Source organism: Vulpes lagopus, chromosome 10 (genome assembly GCF_018345385.1).
Source record: "Vulpes lagopus strain Blue_001 chromosome 10, ASM1834538v1, whole genome shotgun sequence".
NCBI lineage: Eukaryota > Metazoa > Chordata > Mammalia > Carnivora > Canidae > Vulpes > Vulpes lagopus.
In genome coordinates, this window is record NC_054833.1 from 97,367,180 (window position 1) to 97,384,524 (window position 17,345).

The 17,345-nt window shown below is 38.4% G+C and overlaps 1 protein-coding gene across 4 annotated transcripts; it reads left to right on the forward strand.

The window, feature by feature from the left end:
* Positions 1-21: 21 nt before the first annotated feature.
* CMC2 (C-X9-C motif containing 2) lies at positions 22-15,568 on the forward strand. Of its 4 annotated transcripts, none has more exons than XM_041771767.1 (5): positions 136-323; positions 5,687-5,724; positions 7,527-7,639; positions 12,105-12,171; positions 15,465-15,568. In XM_041771767.1, the coding sequence occupies exons 1-4, from the start codon at positions 142-144 to the stop codon at positions 12,132-12,134; spliced, it is 363 nt and encodes a 120-aa protein (XP_041627701.1). In that variant the 5' UTR covers positions 136-141; the 3' UTR covers positions 12,135-12,171; positions 15,465-15,568. The 4 variants fall into 4 exon arrangements, with proteins under 4 accessions (XP_041627703.1, XP_041627701.1, XP_041627700.1 ...); XM_041771766.1 differs by having other exon boundaries at positions 148-323; positions 12,100-12,171; XM_041771768.1 differs by lacking the exon at positions 5,687-5,724 and having other exon boundaries at positions 186-323; positions 12,100-12,171.
* The last annotated feature ends 1,777 nt before the right edge of the window (positions 15,569-17,345 follow it).

Below are 17,345 nucleotides of genomic sequence, written 5' to 3' on the forward strand. Positions count from 1 at the left end.
ACACTAGCTCAGCGCGGCCGGCCGCGGCCCCCAGACCCGGCTGGTTGGTTCGGCGAGCCGTCCCCAAGGCTTCGCGCGCCTCCGTGCGCCCCCGCCCTCCTCCGCAGCGCCGGGAAATGGGCCGGGCCGGGCCGGGCGCGCATGCGCCGCAGTCGCCGCGAGCCGCCGTGGCCGCTGGAGCCCCGCGGGGTCAGGCGTGGAGGGCGCGGGAGCCCTCGCCGCCCGGAGCTGCCCCGCCCCCGGCGTCCCGGGGGCCGGCCTTTGGATGGGGAGGCCTCGCTGGTGACGGTGGCTTCAGCCGGCCCGGTGTGGCCGCAAGGCGGGTGAGTCTGGGCAGGCCGGCCGCGCCGAGGAGCCCCCAGGGGGCCCCCGGCCCCGTCTCCTGCCGCGCTCGAGGTTCCCCGCGCCGGGCCTTGGCCGCGCGGTCGCTGGAGGCGCGCCCCGGGCTCTCGGCCCGCGGGCACCGGCCGAGGACGCGCCGGGGGTGGGGAGTAGGGAGCGTGCTGGGCGCAGGCCTGGGGATGTGGGTGGGCCCCTCCCGTCCTCCAGCTTCCGCTTCCACGCCTGTGAAATGGGTATAACCCGCCGTCTCGTTGGTGAGAAAGGGAGGCCCTTCCCAGTGTTCGGTGCGGTGAGCGCGCAGAGAATTGTACGATTATTCTTGTCGTCGTCTTGGGAGTCTTCGGGCGCATCTCAGCTGCGGTGAAAGTTGCCACCAGTCCGTGTTGCAGAGTGGGAATCCGGGGAGATCCTCAGCAGTGCACTTTTTTTTTTTTTTAAAAGATTTTATTCATTCATGAGAGACACACACACAGAGAAGCAGGCTCCCTGCGGGGATCCTGATGTGGGACTCGATCCCCGCACCCCGGGACCACGACCTGAGTCCTAGGCAATCGCTCAACCACTGAGCCACCCAGGTGCCCCAACAGTACACTTTTTTCAAGGAGAGGAAACATTGAGGTGCCTTTTACTGGGTTTAAAAATTACCGTGCTTGTAGGCGCACAATAGATGCTTTATGAAGACTTTTTTTTTTTTTTTAGATGAAGAATCTTAAGTAAATCCGAGTTCTGGAATCCTTCAGTTAAAATCTTAAATGCATAAAAGAAGTTTGTGGTGGCAAACTTCTGTTGTGACACGCCTTTATCTCTTTTCCTATATGTATAGGATTCTGCACTGACTTATTTTAAATGATCTTCATTTTCAGCCTTTAAAAAAAAAATGTTGGGACGCCTGGGTGGCTCAGCAGTTGAGCATCTCCCTTTGGCTCAGGTTGTGACCCCGGGGTCCTGGGATCGAGTCCCGCATCGGGCTCCCTGCATGGAGCCTGCTTCTCCCTCTGCCTGTGTCTCTGCCTCTCTCATGAATAAATAAATAAATCTTTGAAAAAGAAAAAAAAAAACTATGTTGAGGTGTGAACCAATTCTCAGATCTGTTGTAATCCTAAATTCAGCATTTGGCAAACATTTATTGGGCGTTTACTATGTGCATTTACAAGAATACTCCCTCACTGTGTATTCTTTGGGTTCTATGGGCTGATTTTTTTTTTTTTTTCCCTCCCAAGTTCAAATGATTTGACAGATGCCCAGCATCTGCTGAGTGCTGATAAATGTTCAGGGACAGCTACAGCTTGTCCCATTTCTTAAGAAACTGTGTGGTGGAACTACAAGTCCTTTTCCCCAGGCAGCCTAGGGATTATTCTCAGTAGTGGTGGGCAAGGTCTGTATTTGGGAGCAAGAGTCACTTAGTAGCATATGTTTAGATTTGGTCACTTTGTAACTGCAAAGGAAAGGGTAGGGTGGGTAATACCCTGCTGTATCTGGTACCTCTGGGGACTATGGTGCATAGTTTGAAATAGTTACAGAAATGCTAATTTAATTCCATTGCTTTCTGAAAAGTAGACTTTAAAAAGGATGTGTTTTGGAAAGCATTAAGTTTACAGTTCTTGCTGGAGAACAGCTTCTTCAAACTTGGAACAAGAGACTTTCCTGAACTTGCTTTTTTGGTTGTTCTAAAATGATGCTTGAAATTGCAACTATAGTATAAATTTCTGGTGCAGCCACCAACAATAAAATATTTCTAAAGAAAATCCAAGTGACATTAAAATCAAGGGTTTCCTCCTTGTGACTCTAGATTTGCTGAAGTGTTACTGGAATGCTTACGCATTTTGCTTTACTACAGTTATGGTATTGGTTACTCTTGGTTTATTTTCTAAAATTGTGCCACCTGGTGGTTGAAATCTATCATGGAATATTCATTATGAAAATTTTACCTCAGTCTTGGTAGAATAAGGCGAAGAAGTGACCTGAGTAAGACTATTATTTTTATGTCTTTAGTGAGAGTATCATACCGCTTCTGTACTCCCAGCCTACCCCCAAGTAAAAGTTAAAGTTGCTTTGCAGGGGCCTGTCACCTAGTTATCAAAACATCCAATTGTCACAGCTGAACATTTCTAAGAGTTAGTGGCTGTTTTGGTATTAATGTGTGCACACTTGAAGCAGTGAGTGGAGTTGAGGTGGAAAGGGAAGCATTGTAACTGTGACAAGTTAACCCTTCTGATGTTTTCTAGATGCCAATGCACAGGTGGGACTGAAGTTTTGTGTTTAAATGATAACAGTTTGAATGGAATTTATTTATTATTTATTTGTTCCTCTTTCTCACTGTGAACATCCATGCATGAAGTCTTAACACAGATGAATGTTCCCTTCAGCTTTGTTCAACAGTGTGGCTGATGTTCAGAATTATTTTGGCCCTACCCTTTTGAAATTCTTTCGTGTGTTCTTAGTGGTAACAAGGCAAGTCCATGGACAGAATTTTAGTTTTGGAAATAGGTTAAAATCATTTAATTGTGGATTTAGATTTGAGAAGAAACTTAAGGATGCAGTGCAAGAATACAGTGTGGCATCCTCATTGATGTAGCCAGTCTCCTTGGGGTATGTGAGGACAGATAACCGAGAACTTCCCAGAGCAGCCAGTTTCCTTGTTGGACAGCTCCAGGAAGAGGACTTCTGCCTTTGTTAGCATCCACCCTTTGGTTTCCAGTCCTGTTCTGGAAAGCACCTTGGAAACACCACTGTAAATTTTAGTTCACCCTTTCCCATCCAGTGACAGAGCATTTCAGATATACAAACACTACTTTACATGTGTCACAGTCACTGCTCACTATTTCAGATGCTTCCACGGATGTTATTTTAAACCTCATGACCACCCAGAGATACAGGTCAAGAGCTAATTCCAATTTACAGAAGAAGAGACTTAGGTCTCAGAGTAAGTAACCAAAGTGTTAGAATTTATGGACAGATAAATCCATAACTTTTTATTTCAAATCCATTGATTGTCCTACTGAACCAGATTGTTTCTCTTACTGTCTCCTCTGATGTGGACTTCCCTATATTGGTGAATATTCCCAGTTTCATTAATGGCTTCCTGTTTAAACCGAGAGTCAAAGCCATGTTTATCCTGAGCACTGTCTCCAGATACTCACATTGTCAGTATTTTGGACTTTGCTGATCAGGACAAATGTAGTACTGTTCTTTTTCTTGAGGGAGACAAGCCCTCTATTTCTAATAATATAGGATTATTACATTATCACATTTTTGGAAGGTAGGCCTAGAATTAGTGTCTGTTGAACTTGTAGCCAGCCAGAGGCTCTTTGGGAAATAGTTTTTTCTATCTGTATTTATTTCATCCACAAACTGCTGGGAAGGCATGCCTTTCCTATTTTGAACATTGGAATAATCTGTCCTGGTGAGAAATTGCATTGGGTAGTAACTGTGCCACTTACTATGTGACTTGAGGCTCAGTTTTACTCTGAAAATATGAGTAATGCATATTTGAACTACAAAAAGTCAATTTCTTATGGTTTCACTGAATTTATGAAGTTACCTACTCCCTACAGTTATTGGAAGGATTGTAAGACTTGTGCCTAGTGTGTGGTAAGTGTTCAACAAATTATTTTCTACACTAATAATGTAGATATATTCTTACGGCTTTGATGGAATCTTCAAAGTAAGAATATGGAATATACATTTAGTTTTCTTCAGTTCATAAGTTACTTTTGAGTTATAATAATGCTGATTAGAATTCAGGCTTTTTAAAGATGACTGCTGGGCGATACCAGCACTCAACACCAGTGTGTCCTAAGAACAATGCCATTGTTTTATAGCTGTGTTTTGTGAATTGCGAAAGTCTTGCAGAACACCAACTGTTAATGAAGCCAGACAACACTGGGCGCAGAAGAGGGTATCTCAGTAAAAAGAAGGTGGAGGAAAGAGGGAGAAGACTGGTAAAGCAAGGAATTTGTTAGATAAGGGATTTGGTCACTGTTTAGAAGTGTAGGGTAAGTAGTAGCTTAGCTTTTTACCAAGAAGACTAGGAAAAGGAAACTATGAAACTATTTTCTCACTGGACATAGTTACCTAGGATAAGTAAGTAGAAGGGAAGACATCTCATTGGTACCCTGGCTGGGTCTATAGTAGCATAAACTTTTGTAATGGGGGGAGGAAAAATATACATTATGATATGTATGCATTGATACTTGTGTAAAATGTGCATGTATTTATCTCAGCAGCCAAGTGTCTTCTAAACTCTTTGCCAACCAAAGAGATCATTTCACTACATTGTAAGCTTGTTTCTGAACTGTAAAAGCACTCATCTGAGGGCTGATTGATAGAAATATGCAAACATTTTTGTCAAATATATTTACAAAATAAGACATTTTCTAGGTGGCTAAGGCAGTATACATCTTCTTTCAGAAAAAAGTGAGGCAGAAATCAGACAACCAGGTAACTAATAGGTTTAGATGCATAATATTGGTTATAATATTAGATGATCTAAATTGTTAGACTATGTGAAGTCTCATTTTTCTGTTGTAAAAAGATTATTTCATTAAAGGTTTTGTAGTCAGTAGCAGGCAAACCAACTTGAACTTGGCTGCATTCTAGTTTCCATTTTAAACCCTTTGCTGGCCCCAATGGCCTGATATGTGATCTTCAGCTGTGCTATGCTGTGTGTGCGTGCACACTTAGTAGTCACTCAGTGGAACAGTGATCTACTAATGTATTTTTATAAACTGAGTTTTGCAGTAGTAGGAATACTATAATTCTCTGGAATTATTTATTTAGATATTTTTGAGGATTTTACTTGTGAGTGGAAGGTAGATAGGCAGTTTGAATTTCTTGAACTTTTTGATATTAACTCTATTAAGGTACAATTTACATATCATAAATTTACCCATTTTATGTAAGTGAACTCGATAATTTTAGTGAACTGCAATTGTGCAACCATTACCACAATCCTATTTTAAAATGTGTTTATTATGTAAAAATATTCTTTGTGCCCAATGGCAAATAATCCTCACTTTCATTTTCAGGCCCATCAGCCTTTTTTCTCTTCAGTTTTGCTTTTTCTACACATTGCACATAAATGGAGTCATGCTGTATAGTCTTGAATCAGGCTTCTTTCATTTAGCTTAGTGCTTTTGAGCTTCATCTGTGTTGATATCTGTATCAGTGCATTCCTGTTGATTGCCAAATAGTATTTCATTGTCTAGATATACCACATTGGTGTATCCAGTTACCAGGTTATTGGGTATTTGGATTGTTTCCGGTATTGGCTATAATGAATAATACTGTGAACATTCACATACATGCCTTTGTGTGCATATGTGTTTTCATTTCTTTTGGATAGATTCTTAGGAGTTGCAGTTTCATGTTCTGGGTCATTTGGTAAGTTTCTGTTTAACTCCTTAAGACACTGCCAGAATTGTTTCCCTAAGTATGTACTATTCTACTAGAAATGCGTGAGGTCTGTTTGCTCTGCATCCTAATCAATGCTTGTTATTGTCTGACTTTTTGATTATAGCTATTTGGGAGGATGTGTAGTGGTATCTCATTGTGATTTTAGTTTGCATTTCCCTGTGACTAATGGTGTTTAGCATTTTTTGTGTGCTTAATTAACCATTCCTGTATCATCTTCTGTGAAGTATTCATTCAAATTTTTTGCCAATTTTTTGGGTCCATTTTAAATGTTGGGTTCTTTGTAAGCATTCAACAAATCCTCTTTCATATATGATTAGCAAATATTTTCTCCTAGCCTGTAGCTTGTAGGATATTTATTTTTTAGAGCAGTTTTAGATTCACAGCAAAATTGAATAGAACGTATGGAGAGATCTCATTTGCCCCCCTGCCCCACACATGTACAGCCTGCCCCACTATCAGCATCCCCCACCAGAGTTGTATGTTTTGACAATTGATGAACCCGCATTAACATGTTGTTATCACCCAAAGCGTGGCTTGTTTTTTTCTTTTCTTTTAATTATATACATTATGAGATGCTCACCATGATAAGTGTATGAACAGTATTATTGATTACATTCCCTTTAGCTGTATTTTACATCCCTGTGTCTTTTTATTTTAATGGTGTATTTTTTTTTAAGATTTATTTATTTATTCATGAGAATACACAGAGAGAGAGAGAGAGGCAGAGACACAGGCAGAGGGAGAGGCAGGCTCCTTTCAGGGAGCCCGACATGGGACCTGATCCCAGGTCTCCAGGATCACACCCTGGGCTGAAGGCAGGTGCTAAACCGCTGAGCCATCCGGGCTGCCCTTAATGGTGTATTTTGAAGTGAGAACTTTTTTTTTAATTTGATAAGATTTTACCTTTTTTTTTTTTTTTTTTTAATGAATTGGGCTTTTGGCCTATTTAACTAAGAACTCTTTTCCCAAACTAAGGTCATTATTTTCTCTTAGGCTTTCTTTCTTGAAACTTTTAAAAGATTAAAACAATTAATTGGTTCTTTTTTCAAGTTAAAAAGAATACGTTAAAAAAAGAATAGGTGAATAATGCTACCTAACTTTGGCAAACACTTCAAAATAATGCTTTTTCTTTGAAAGTTGGCTGCTAATTTACTATTTTGTGAAAGAACCAATTATATTTAATTTCTGGGATTTCAGCTTCTTGATTTCATAGTAATAACTGCATTATGGATATATCTGCTAAATTGAAAAACTTTTTTCCCATCTGCTTTTTGTTTCTCTTCATTGTTTAAGTTGGATTTTCTCAGCCAGATGTTAGGAAGAAAGCAGTCCTTATGTGTTCACAGTAATGTAGGACTAATGAGCTTAACCTCAGAGGAATATGCATTTTAAAAGGATTAATAAACCAATTCTTTTATGGAATTTCATCTGAACAAAATGAGTTGTGATCAATTTCAGGAATGTGGGGAAAATACTTGAAATTAGGTTTATTAATGCAGGCTAGCTGTTCTTCTGGAGCACTTATTTCCAGGATTGGGTCTCTTGTGGAGTCCTGCCTTTTTTCTGAACCTGCAGGTTCTTCAAACAACATCTGATGACCTGCTGAATCTGTTAAATTGTTGGATAAGGAAGCTCAGGGTCAGGCTTAATAATTTGCCTAAGGTCAGCATTCTTTTCTGATAAAGCTCATGGCACGTTTTTGCTGAAATAGTGTTAGGTCGCATTAACAAATACAGTCACGCGTATTCAAGACACTCTTGTATCCACAGGTTGCCCTGCTGTGCTCCGTCACCTCCTAAAGATGCATCCTGACTTATCTCCACACTTGCACACTGAAGAATGCAACGTCTTGATTAACTTGCTTAAGGAATGTCACAAAAATGTAAGAGTTCAGAAAAACGACCTGAAAGTAAAAATGAAACTTAGGTACAACACACTGGTGTAAAATGTTACCTCCACTAATGGAAAGGAATGGATCTTAACTTCTTAAAGATTAGTAACTGATGCTTGTGATTTTTCAGACACCATTCCCTTTCATGATTAGTAAGAATGCAGCATGTGGTAGCTCGTTAGGGAACTCGTTAGGGAACTTCTGAAATGGTATGTAATAGTTAGAATCCGCGTTCTTACAATAAAACGCTTTCCTTTTTTTCATTATAGGGCAGTAGAACAGTTATGTTAAGTTCTGACTCTTCTGATCATAATGGAATGATTTTAAGATTTTTCTAAGATTTTCTTTGATCTTTACCATTCTGTGTTTAAAGGAGATTGAAACATTTTTAATAATTAGATGTTAGCTAGATTTAAATTATAATTGGTCTAATTTGACAGGTTTACTTATTTGTTAGTGGGATGGAAGTAAAATTCCATGGTTTAAACCAAAATAGAAAGGAAGCCCAGTTTTGGAAAGCATTAAATTAAGCTGGTATTTTTACAAATGTCAAATACTTAGCTTTTTTCATATATTTGCTACATGAGGTAGCTGTAAGGAGCATTTCTATTTTTCTTTAACTTTGCATGATGTGTTATTTTCCTTCTGATAGTCATAAACTGTAGACATGATATACATCATTTAAATTTTAATAATATAATTATAATAATAGCATCATTTAAATGAGTAAACTTTAAAGACTAATAGTAAGGTAGTGAGTAATACCTGTGGCCTGTGAAGTTAGGTATTTTTGTTGTTATTGCTTGACAATATACTTCAGGCAGACTTTTTTCAGCCTACATCTAGATCAAGAATTGATACTGTAAGTCTTTTTAAGGTTAGTCATTTTTATGGGTGCCGTAGTGTCCTTTTTTTTTTTTTTTAAGATTTTATTTATTTATTCATGAGACACAGAGAGAGAGAGCGCGAGAGAGGCAGAGACACAGGCAGAGGGAGAAGCAGGCTCTGTGCCGGGAGCCCCCTGTGGGACCACGCCCTGGGCTGAAGGCGGTGCTAAACTGCTGAGTCACAGGGGCTGCCCCCCATTTGTTTTTATTTTATTTATTTATTTATTTATTTATTTATTCTCTCATTTGGTTTTATTTTTTTTTTATTTTTATTTTTATTTTTTTTTTCTCATTTGGTTTTAGATTGTGTTTCCTTGATGGCTGGTTTTTGAGCATCTTTCACATGCTTATTGGCCATTCATATAAAGTCTTTTGCCCATATTTTATTTTATTTTAAAAAGTTTACATTTTATTTATTTATTCTTATTTTTTTCTTTTGCCCTTGTTTTAAAATTGTGTTGTTTGCTTTATTATTGAATTTTAAGAATTCTTTTTTTTTCATTTGTCATACAAGTCCTTTGTCTGATGAGTGTATTGTGAATATGTTCTCTCAGTCTGTAACATTCTTTTTCATTTTCTTAAGATTGTGTTTCAAAGAGCAGTTTCTAAGTTGATGAGGTCTAATTACTAGGTTTTTTTTTTTTTTTTTTGTGGTTGGTTTTTTGTTTTGCCATCTAAGCATCTTTGTTTCTTGGTCACAAAGATTTTCTCTTGTTTTTTCTTCTGGAATTTGTAGAGTTTTAGCTTTTACATCTAGATCTGTGATTCATTTCAAGTTAATTTTTGTGTATTATGTGAGGTATGAGCCAGTTTTTCTTTCTTTCTCTATGGATATTGTTGTTGCAGCACCATTTGTTGCAGTGACCATCCTTTCCCTACTAAATTATCTTGCTGTCTTTGTCAAAACAATTGACCATATGTGACTGGGCCTATTTCTGGGCTTTCTGATCTGTTCCACTGATTTATGTGTTTATTAACACCAGTTAATTTCAGTGTTAGTGGGGCCACCCTAGTACCCTGTTTTGTCCTCTTTGTCTTCATTCACTTGCACTGGAGTGATTGTTGAAATGTAAGTTGAATCATTGTTCCCCTCTAATGGCTCCCTTTGCCTGCAGTTGTCAAATCTAAATTTCTCACTTGGTGGTGTTTCAGGGCCTTCATGAACCTGGCCCCCACTTATCCCTTGGGTCTCACCACCCTCCTGCACCTCTTCTACTTGCTCCTGTGTGCTCCTCTGCAGTTGTGTAGGAACATGCTTTCCTCTTCTAAGCCTTTGTGCTTACTTTTTCCTTGTTTATCTTATAGCTCTCCACTATCTCTACTTCCGGTGCACTAGACCAGGTTTCTTCATCCTCCAGGTTTTATTCATTTGTCATTTCCCTTTCCTTTCCTCCTTTCCAGGCCTAGATTCTCTTGGTGTGGTCACTCTGTACTCCAGTAACCACATATAATACAGTTCCTACTGTGAGATAGTTCTCACACTTTCTGATCTCATGACTCCTTTATGCTCTTAAAAATTACCGAGGACCCTAGGTAACTTTTGTGTATGTGGACTATATCCATCAATATTTACTGAATTAGAAATAAAAACTGAGAAATTTTTTAAAAATTAATTTGTATAAAAATACAATAATAAACCCATTACGTGTTAATGTAGTAGTTTTCCATTAAAAAGATCTTATTTTCCAAAACAAAAGAATGAAAAGAATGACCTTGCTTTTTGCAATTCTTTTTAATACCTGGCTTAATAGAATATAGCCAGATCCTCCTATCTGCCTCCTGTTCAGTCTTTGGTGATATTGCCTTTTGTGTAGTGTTTGGAAAGTTCCACAGTAGCCTTGTGAGAGAGTGGTAATGAACAAAATGAGTAAGATCTTTGATTATCAGGAAAATAGTTTTTATTGTGTGCATCCCCTGGAAAGGTCTTGGGAACTTGTGGGTGTTCCTCGACTACACTTGGAAAACTACTGCTTTACAGCAGTCACTTTGTTAGCTGGCTTCCCTCTGACTGTGGACTGAGAGGAGGGCCCAGGTCCACCTTCCTCATGCTGTCTCCCTAGTGCTTGGGACATTGTCTTTGAAATACCAATCGATTCATTTTTCAATCAATTGCCCAGTCAGTTTGGTGATAGACATCACACGCTAGAGGCTTGTGCCATGTGTATACAAGAGAAGTGTAGACCCTGGCCATTTCGTAACCCAGATCCAATGGAGCACTTTGGGATGGTTTTTCATGTAATGTCACAAGAGTATAATTCTTCATTGGGTTTAAAAGTTGAAAAAGCAAAAAAAAAACAAAAAACAAAAACCTTCCATCTTGGATTTAAAAATAAGATGTATGTCTATGGGATGATATGAGTCGATGTAAGCCAAACTGAAATATTGCCTTCTGAAAGTCTAATCCTTTCTGTTATTTCTCCTTCAGCAGAAGGCATGTAAAAATGCATGGTTCCTGTTCATTTGTTGTCAAGGAAATAAAGAAAAATACACAGCGAAGTTATTCTGCAAAGGTCCTTAGGTAACCAGTAGGAGATCTTAGTTTACCTTAAATGCTTGCCAGAAAAACTGACCCATTTATTCATTGTGGACCAGAAAAAGACATGTACAGTGATGGTGAAGCAGGGAAAGAAAGGACTAGCACGAGGCATAGCTTATTAATTACGTGTTGTCTGGTTTCCATGAAAGCCTTAATTAGAAAAGGAAAAGATGCTTATTATTACAAGTTTAAGCACTTTCAGCATGTCATTATAGGATATCACCATGCTCTCCTACCCACCCTTAAAAATCGTGATATGCAAACACTAATTATGGCCTGACTAAAATTTGTGTTCTTGACTTCAGTCTTCATCTTATTCTGCTTTGGAGCATTCATACTTTTTGTCGTGATAATCGTCATAAGCCCTGAGACCACCAAGAGATTTTTATTTTTGCTTTGCAAAGAAAGCAGACTTTGAACTTCAAACATAAGTTTTCTTATATTGTGGATTAGTTGCTTACTTATGTGGCCCATATAAGCCATTTAATAATAATAGTGTTATGTGTTTCTGATGTATTTTGATGACATTTTGGATGGAGGCAAATGAGAAAATTAGCGTTGGCACCCAGCATTTATTAGGTAATTCTTCAAGGGACAGAATGTTTACTCGTGAAGAAGTCACTGGTTGTGTTAGTATGGCCATATCGCACTTTGGTGTTACTCTCTGTGATAGACGATGGTTGTACTGTGATTTTCACATGTCCTTAAAGAAAAGAGTATTAGAAAACAGAATGATTTGCACTCTGTCATTGTGAGTTAATAGGTATAGGTTACAGGTTAATAGGTTTCTCTCTTATCAAGGAAAAGTCTTTATATTTTCATTTCTACCAAGAGAACTTTTATCCCTCCTTTTAGGAAGGCCAGGATAATTCCGTTTATTTGTATGTTTTATACCTGTATTTAACTCTTTGCTTATTAACAGGGTGGTGACACATTAAACTCATTTCTGTAGGAATAAGTATTTAAATTCTCTATGCCAGAGACCTTTGTATATGGGATAAAATATTTACCCCTTTTCTTCCTTTTAGCACAGCATTCTGAAATTTTTTGGTCGTTGCAATGATCTTGATCGGGAGATGAGAAAATGCTTGAAGAATGAGGTAAGAAAAGTGTTAGAGGATGAAAATGGTTGAAGATTAGAATAGAGCATTTCTGAACAATATTTAGAATACTGCCATTACTAATTTTTATTCCAAACTTTAGTATAATAGAGAGGATTGACTGCATGTGTATGTTCTCCTCTAAAACCCAGAGGAGAAATGAAAGCCTCTTCTGGGAACAATTTTAGGACTTTGCTATTTTTTTTTTTTGTTTGTTTGTTTGTTTTTTCATGCACATAAATGAAAACAACTTTCTTACTACAATCATTGTGACTCCTCTGGATGAATCATGAGGGCCGGGAAACTGAATTTGTTTAGCAGAAAGACTTTGGTCAGTCAGCTATTAGCTGTAGCAGATAACACATCTTGGGCTTCTGCTTCCTCATAGAACATGGCAGGTGCTAGACTTGGGCTCTTCACAGGTTTAAAATTGTGAATTTCTTTATAACCATGGCGTGTATGAGCCACACGGGTCTGGTTTGACTTGGTCAAGACGACTCATTTCCCAAACCCAGTTCTAGACCATGACTTGGACTTGGGCATACAGCAGAGTGCTTTTGAAATCTTTAAAAAGAAATTTGATTCCATTTCTGTTTCGTACATCAATTGTGTTATGTCCAAAACCCTTAAATATCTCTTAACTACTAAAAACCTGTCTTCCAGTTTTTTTCTTTTTCTATATTTTTGAATTTTTTTTCCTATTAGCCTCATATTGAAAGGTATTAGTTATATATTTTAAGCTGTCTAGCATCTATCTATTGTCAACTTTTGTATTTTTCAATCTGAAGGTTTTTTTTCTTCCCAGAATCCCTGTCCAGTGTCTTTACTGTTTGAAGAACTTTCTGGAGTTCTGAATTCAGGGTGATAATTTTCTTGGCACAAATGTGTACATGTAGAAGTATTTTAAATTGATTTTTGAAGAGTTTTTCTTCTATGCAAGGTGGTTTATATGAAAACTGAACCCAAGGGCTCTGTTCCTGTTTCAATAAGATGATGGGAAAATGAAGCCTACCATATTTTATTCAGTACAACTGTTTATTTCTCACATGCTTTCAGTTGTGTCAGATTGCTTTTCCCCTAAGTTTAGATTTTTTTCTTCTTCTTATTGTTCAATAATTTTTGCCATTGGTATGGTGGTTAGATCTTTATACAAAATTTTCTTCCCAGGTGGTCCTGAGCTGTTAGTGACTGGTAGAACGTCGGAGACATTTTTCATACTTTGAGTTTGTTTTCATGTCAATTCTGGATTTTCTCCTTGACTTATTTTCTAAGTCCTTTGTGTGGTTTTTATGTTGCTTCATTACCTGATTTATAGATGTTTTTCTCTCTGTTCTTTCCTCCTTCAGTCTTCTGAACCTGTGCTCATTTATTTTCTCTCTGCCTTTAATGCTTTCTAGTTGACTGTTTCCCGTCTCCATATGCTCCTCTAACCATCTCCTTCACGTACCATTTGAGTGCTTCATTGCTTGATGCTTTCAACTAGCAAAAGGGTCTGGCCAGTTCCATTAGCCTCTCTTTGCTGCCATGTCGCTGCTTTTGGTTTTTTTTTTTTAATTGAAATAATGATTACATTAATACTACTTTTGTAGCATCCTCTTTTGTCCTTCTTAGTTGTTTTATTTGTTTTGGTTTGGTTTGGTTGTATCGTTCAGTGAAGTTTTGTGAATAAAATCACATTCATTCTTTTCTTCTTTTATTCAAAGGCCACCTTGCCCTTTGGAGATATCTTAGCAAACATTTTAACATAGACTATGTTTTAATTTGCTCTTTAACTGTTTTTTTTTGGCTGCCTATGAAGTATTATCTTCTGAAGATTTACCCTTAAAACCTTCTCCCAAAGAAGAGGGGATTGCCAGAGGCAGTCCAGTATATGTGATTAAAGATAGAAACCAAATATTTTTCTCAGATTAGGTATCCCTCCATGTTTTAGAACAGTGCCTCTTTTTAAAAAATAGTTTTTAAAGTGACAAAATTCCCTTTCCCTCTGACAATCTTAAGAGAAAAATTAATGTATGACAGATAAAAGGAATGATTTTGGTTAAAGGGACCTGGTGTTTCATCTGTAATTTGGTTAAAGAGACCTGGTGTTTCATCTGGCCCTTTGATGAAGAAGAAAAAGTTTGAAAACTGATTCCAGAAGCGATGTTAGAACTCTTCAATAAAAACTTTAGATCTAGAAAACTTCTTAGAGATAATCTAGCCTAGCTCCTCTTATTTGAGGTTACAGGACCCAAAGATGCAGTGAGCATAAACCTTCACAGCATTGTCTCTCAGGGGTCTGGGGCAGGGCACCCAGTCAGGCGCCTGGTTAGCTCTCTCTCACTGATTTTCTTTCTGTGGCCTTTTCCTGTACTTCTGGCTCCTGAAAGATTTTGATGTCTAGCTGTTCACATATACTTAGTGTTTTCAACTTGAATTTACTTTTACTTTTTCCCCCTTTTCCATAAGGATCCTTCATTCACCTTTAAAATATGTCTATTGGTCTATATAAAAACACTTATATCCAACTTTCTCTGGTTTAAACAAGTGCTTTTTCTAAGTGCCAGGCTGTATATTTCCTGTTACTTGTAACCTACTGGCCAGATCAGAATACTAGGCTAAAAACCTCCAAGGTGAAAACTACATTTAGATCTAACTGATCATAAAAATGTAGGATTTGGAGAGCATCAGGTTTGATGACTATTCATAATAAAAAATCTTGGGAAGTTCAGCTGACTATAGGTTTCCATGTGAACTAATGGGTTATAATATGGTTGCCAAAAGCCAATTACTTTTGAAAATATTTATAGAAATAAAATATCTGTGTCATAAGAACTAGTAGGTCCACTGTAGTTCATATCTGTCAGAGTACATGAAGCACTATATTTAATTCTGATTGTGATATTTTTTTATAAGGGATGTTGATAATAAAGCACTTTATAAAAGGTACTTAGTAGCTATTAGAAGGCAGAAGCCATGTTCTGTTAACCTTTGTAGAAATCGGCAATGTTCAGCCTTAGACGACTTTGATAGATTGTGAGCTCCTCCTGTAGAACAGGGACAAAACTCACTCATCTTAAATATTTACTGAATTCATATTTTGGGAGGAAATTAATTCCGTAAATATTTGTGTATTTATTAGTGTAGGTGTGCTGTACTGTGTTTGTGATTTCAGATTCAGTGAAGTAAAAGTCAAATAATTTTATCAGCAAAAACAATTTATTTTGCAAATATTTTAAAATATTTAACTTAGCTGGTACAAATGGTAATATAATGTGCTGTCTCTTTTCTCCCCCCTTCCTTTTATTTTCCAGTACATGGAAAAGAGGACCAAGAGCAGGGAGCATGGCAATGCGATGAGAAAAAGACTTTTTAATCCCGCAGAGGAATCTGAAAAATAAATTACAGGCATACCTTGTTTTATTGTGCTTCGTTTTATTGAACTTCGCAGATAATGCGTTTTTTTCAAATTGAAGGTTTGTGGCAACCTGGCACAAGCAAGTCTATTGGCGCCATTTTTCCAACAGCATTTCTCACCTTGTGTCTTTGTATCACATTTTGGTAATTCTTACAATATTTTGAACTTTGTAATTATTATTATATTTCTTATGGTGATCTGTAATGTTACTATTGTGATTGTTTTGGGGTGCCACAAAGTGTGCCCGTATAAGACAGTGAACTTAATCAGTGTTCTATGTATTGTGACTGCTCACCAACCAGCCATTCCCTTGTCTCTTCCTGTCCTTGGGCCTCCCTACCCCCTGAGACTCAACATATTGAAATTAGGCCAGTTAGTAATCCTACGATGGCCTCTAAGTATTCAAGTGAAAGGAAGAGTCCTTCATCTCTCACTGTAAGTCAAAAGGTAGAAGTGATAAGCTCAGCAAGAAAGGCATGTTGAAAGCCGAGATAGGCTGGAGCCAAGTTGCCAAATACAAAGGGAAAGTTCTTGAAGGAAAGTAAAAGTGCTACTCCAGTGAACACACAAATGGTAAGGAAGCAAAACAGCCTTGTTTCAGTGGTCTGGATAGAAGATCAAACGTTCCCTTAAGCCAAAGCCTACTCTAGAGCAAAGTCCTAGCTCTCTTCAATTCTGTGATGGCCGAGAGGTGAGGAAGCTGCAGAAGAAAAGTTTGAAGCTGGTAGACACTGATTTGTGAGGTTTAAAGCAAAGAAGCTGTCTTTATAACCTAAAAGCGCGTGGTGAAGCCGCAAGTGCCAATGTAGAAGCTGCAGCAACATCGAAGCAAGACCTTCCAGTACTTTATTAGCAATAAAGTATTTTTTAATTAAGGCATGTACATTGTTTTCTAGACATAATGCTATTATACACTTAATAGACTACAGGCTAGTATAAATGTAATTTTCATACGTGCTGGGAAGCCAAAAAATTCATTTGACTCACTTTGTTATATTTGCTTTACCGTGATGGTCTGGAACCAAACTTGTAGTCTCTCTGAGGGTTGCCTGTATACTTTCCCTGGATGCCTTGGCTGAGAGAAGATGTAAAGACTATTGGTTGATAACCAAAAGAATCTTACCTGATTTGGTCTCCAGAATCCTTTGACTGGAAAGTGACCCAAGAGAAGTCAAGCCATGGAGAAATACAGAAGCCCTGATTCTGAATATTTGTTGGGTGGAGCCTTGGTTACTCTCTCTCATCTGCGAACACACCTGACTTCCAACATGTCTCTTCCCTTTGCCAACAATGGGCATTTGCTTATCTCCTTCAATAAAATAATTGGCTTTAATCGTATTTTTTCTTTTCTCTTAGACTTTCCTGGAATTAGAGCAAAATGGTCCCATTAGACTTAACCTCTTTGACATGTGGCAATTCTGGATCTTAAACATTGAAGACACAGGCTAGGGCAAAAAGAGGCAAAAAGAGTTTGGAAGTCCCAGCTGTGTTCACAATAATGGAAATGACCCAACTCTATTGTTCCTAGACTCATTTCTAGCAGGCACCCCCCAGTGCTCTTTCTGCCAGGTGTTCCTGAAACCAGTGTGGATCTGGAAGTTAGCAACTTCTAGCCACAGCCACAGCAGGGCCTTGACCTTCTTGTTGGATGAGGTGTCAACAGACGGTGAGCTGTGAGCTCCTGCTAGTGAATTCTGTGTGTATGTCCAGAATGAGGGCTTGCTGATGTCAGTGTTGAGTAAGTGATTTCCCCATCATCAGAGGTGTTCAAGAGTGT

Bases quoted from the DNA above. Each gene is read 5' to 3' on its own strand.
- CMC2 (XM_041771767.1), top strand. From the start codon at position 142: ATGCGCCGCAGTCGCCGCGAGCCGCCGTGGCCGCTGGAGCCCCGCGGG. The intron at 324-5,686 runs GTGAGTCTGGGC...TCTTTTGGATAG, and splicing joins CCGGTGTGGCCGCAAGGCGG to ATTCTTAGGAGTTGCAGTTT. The intron at 7,640-12,104 runs GTAAGAGTTCAG...CTTTTAGCACAG, and splicing joins TTAAGGAATGTCACAAAAAT to CATTCTGAAATTTTTTGGTC.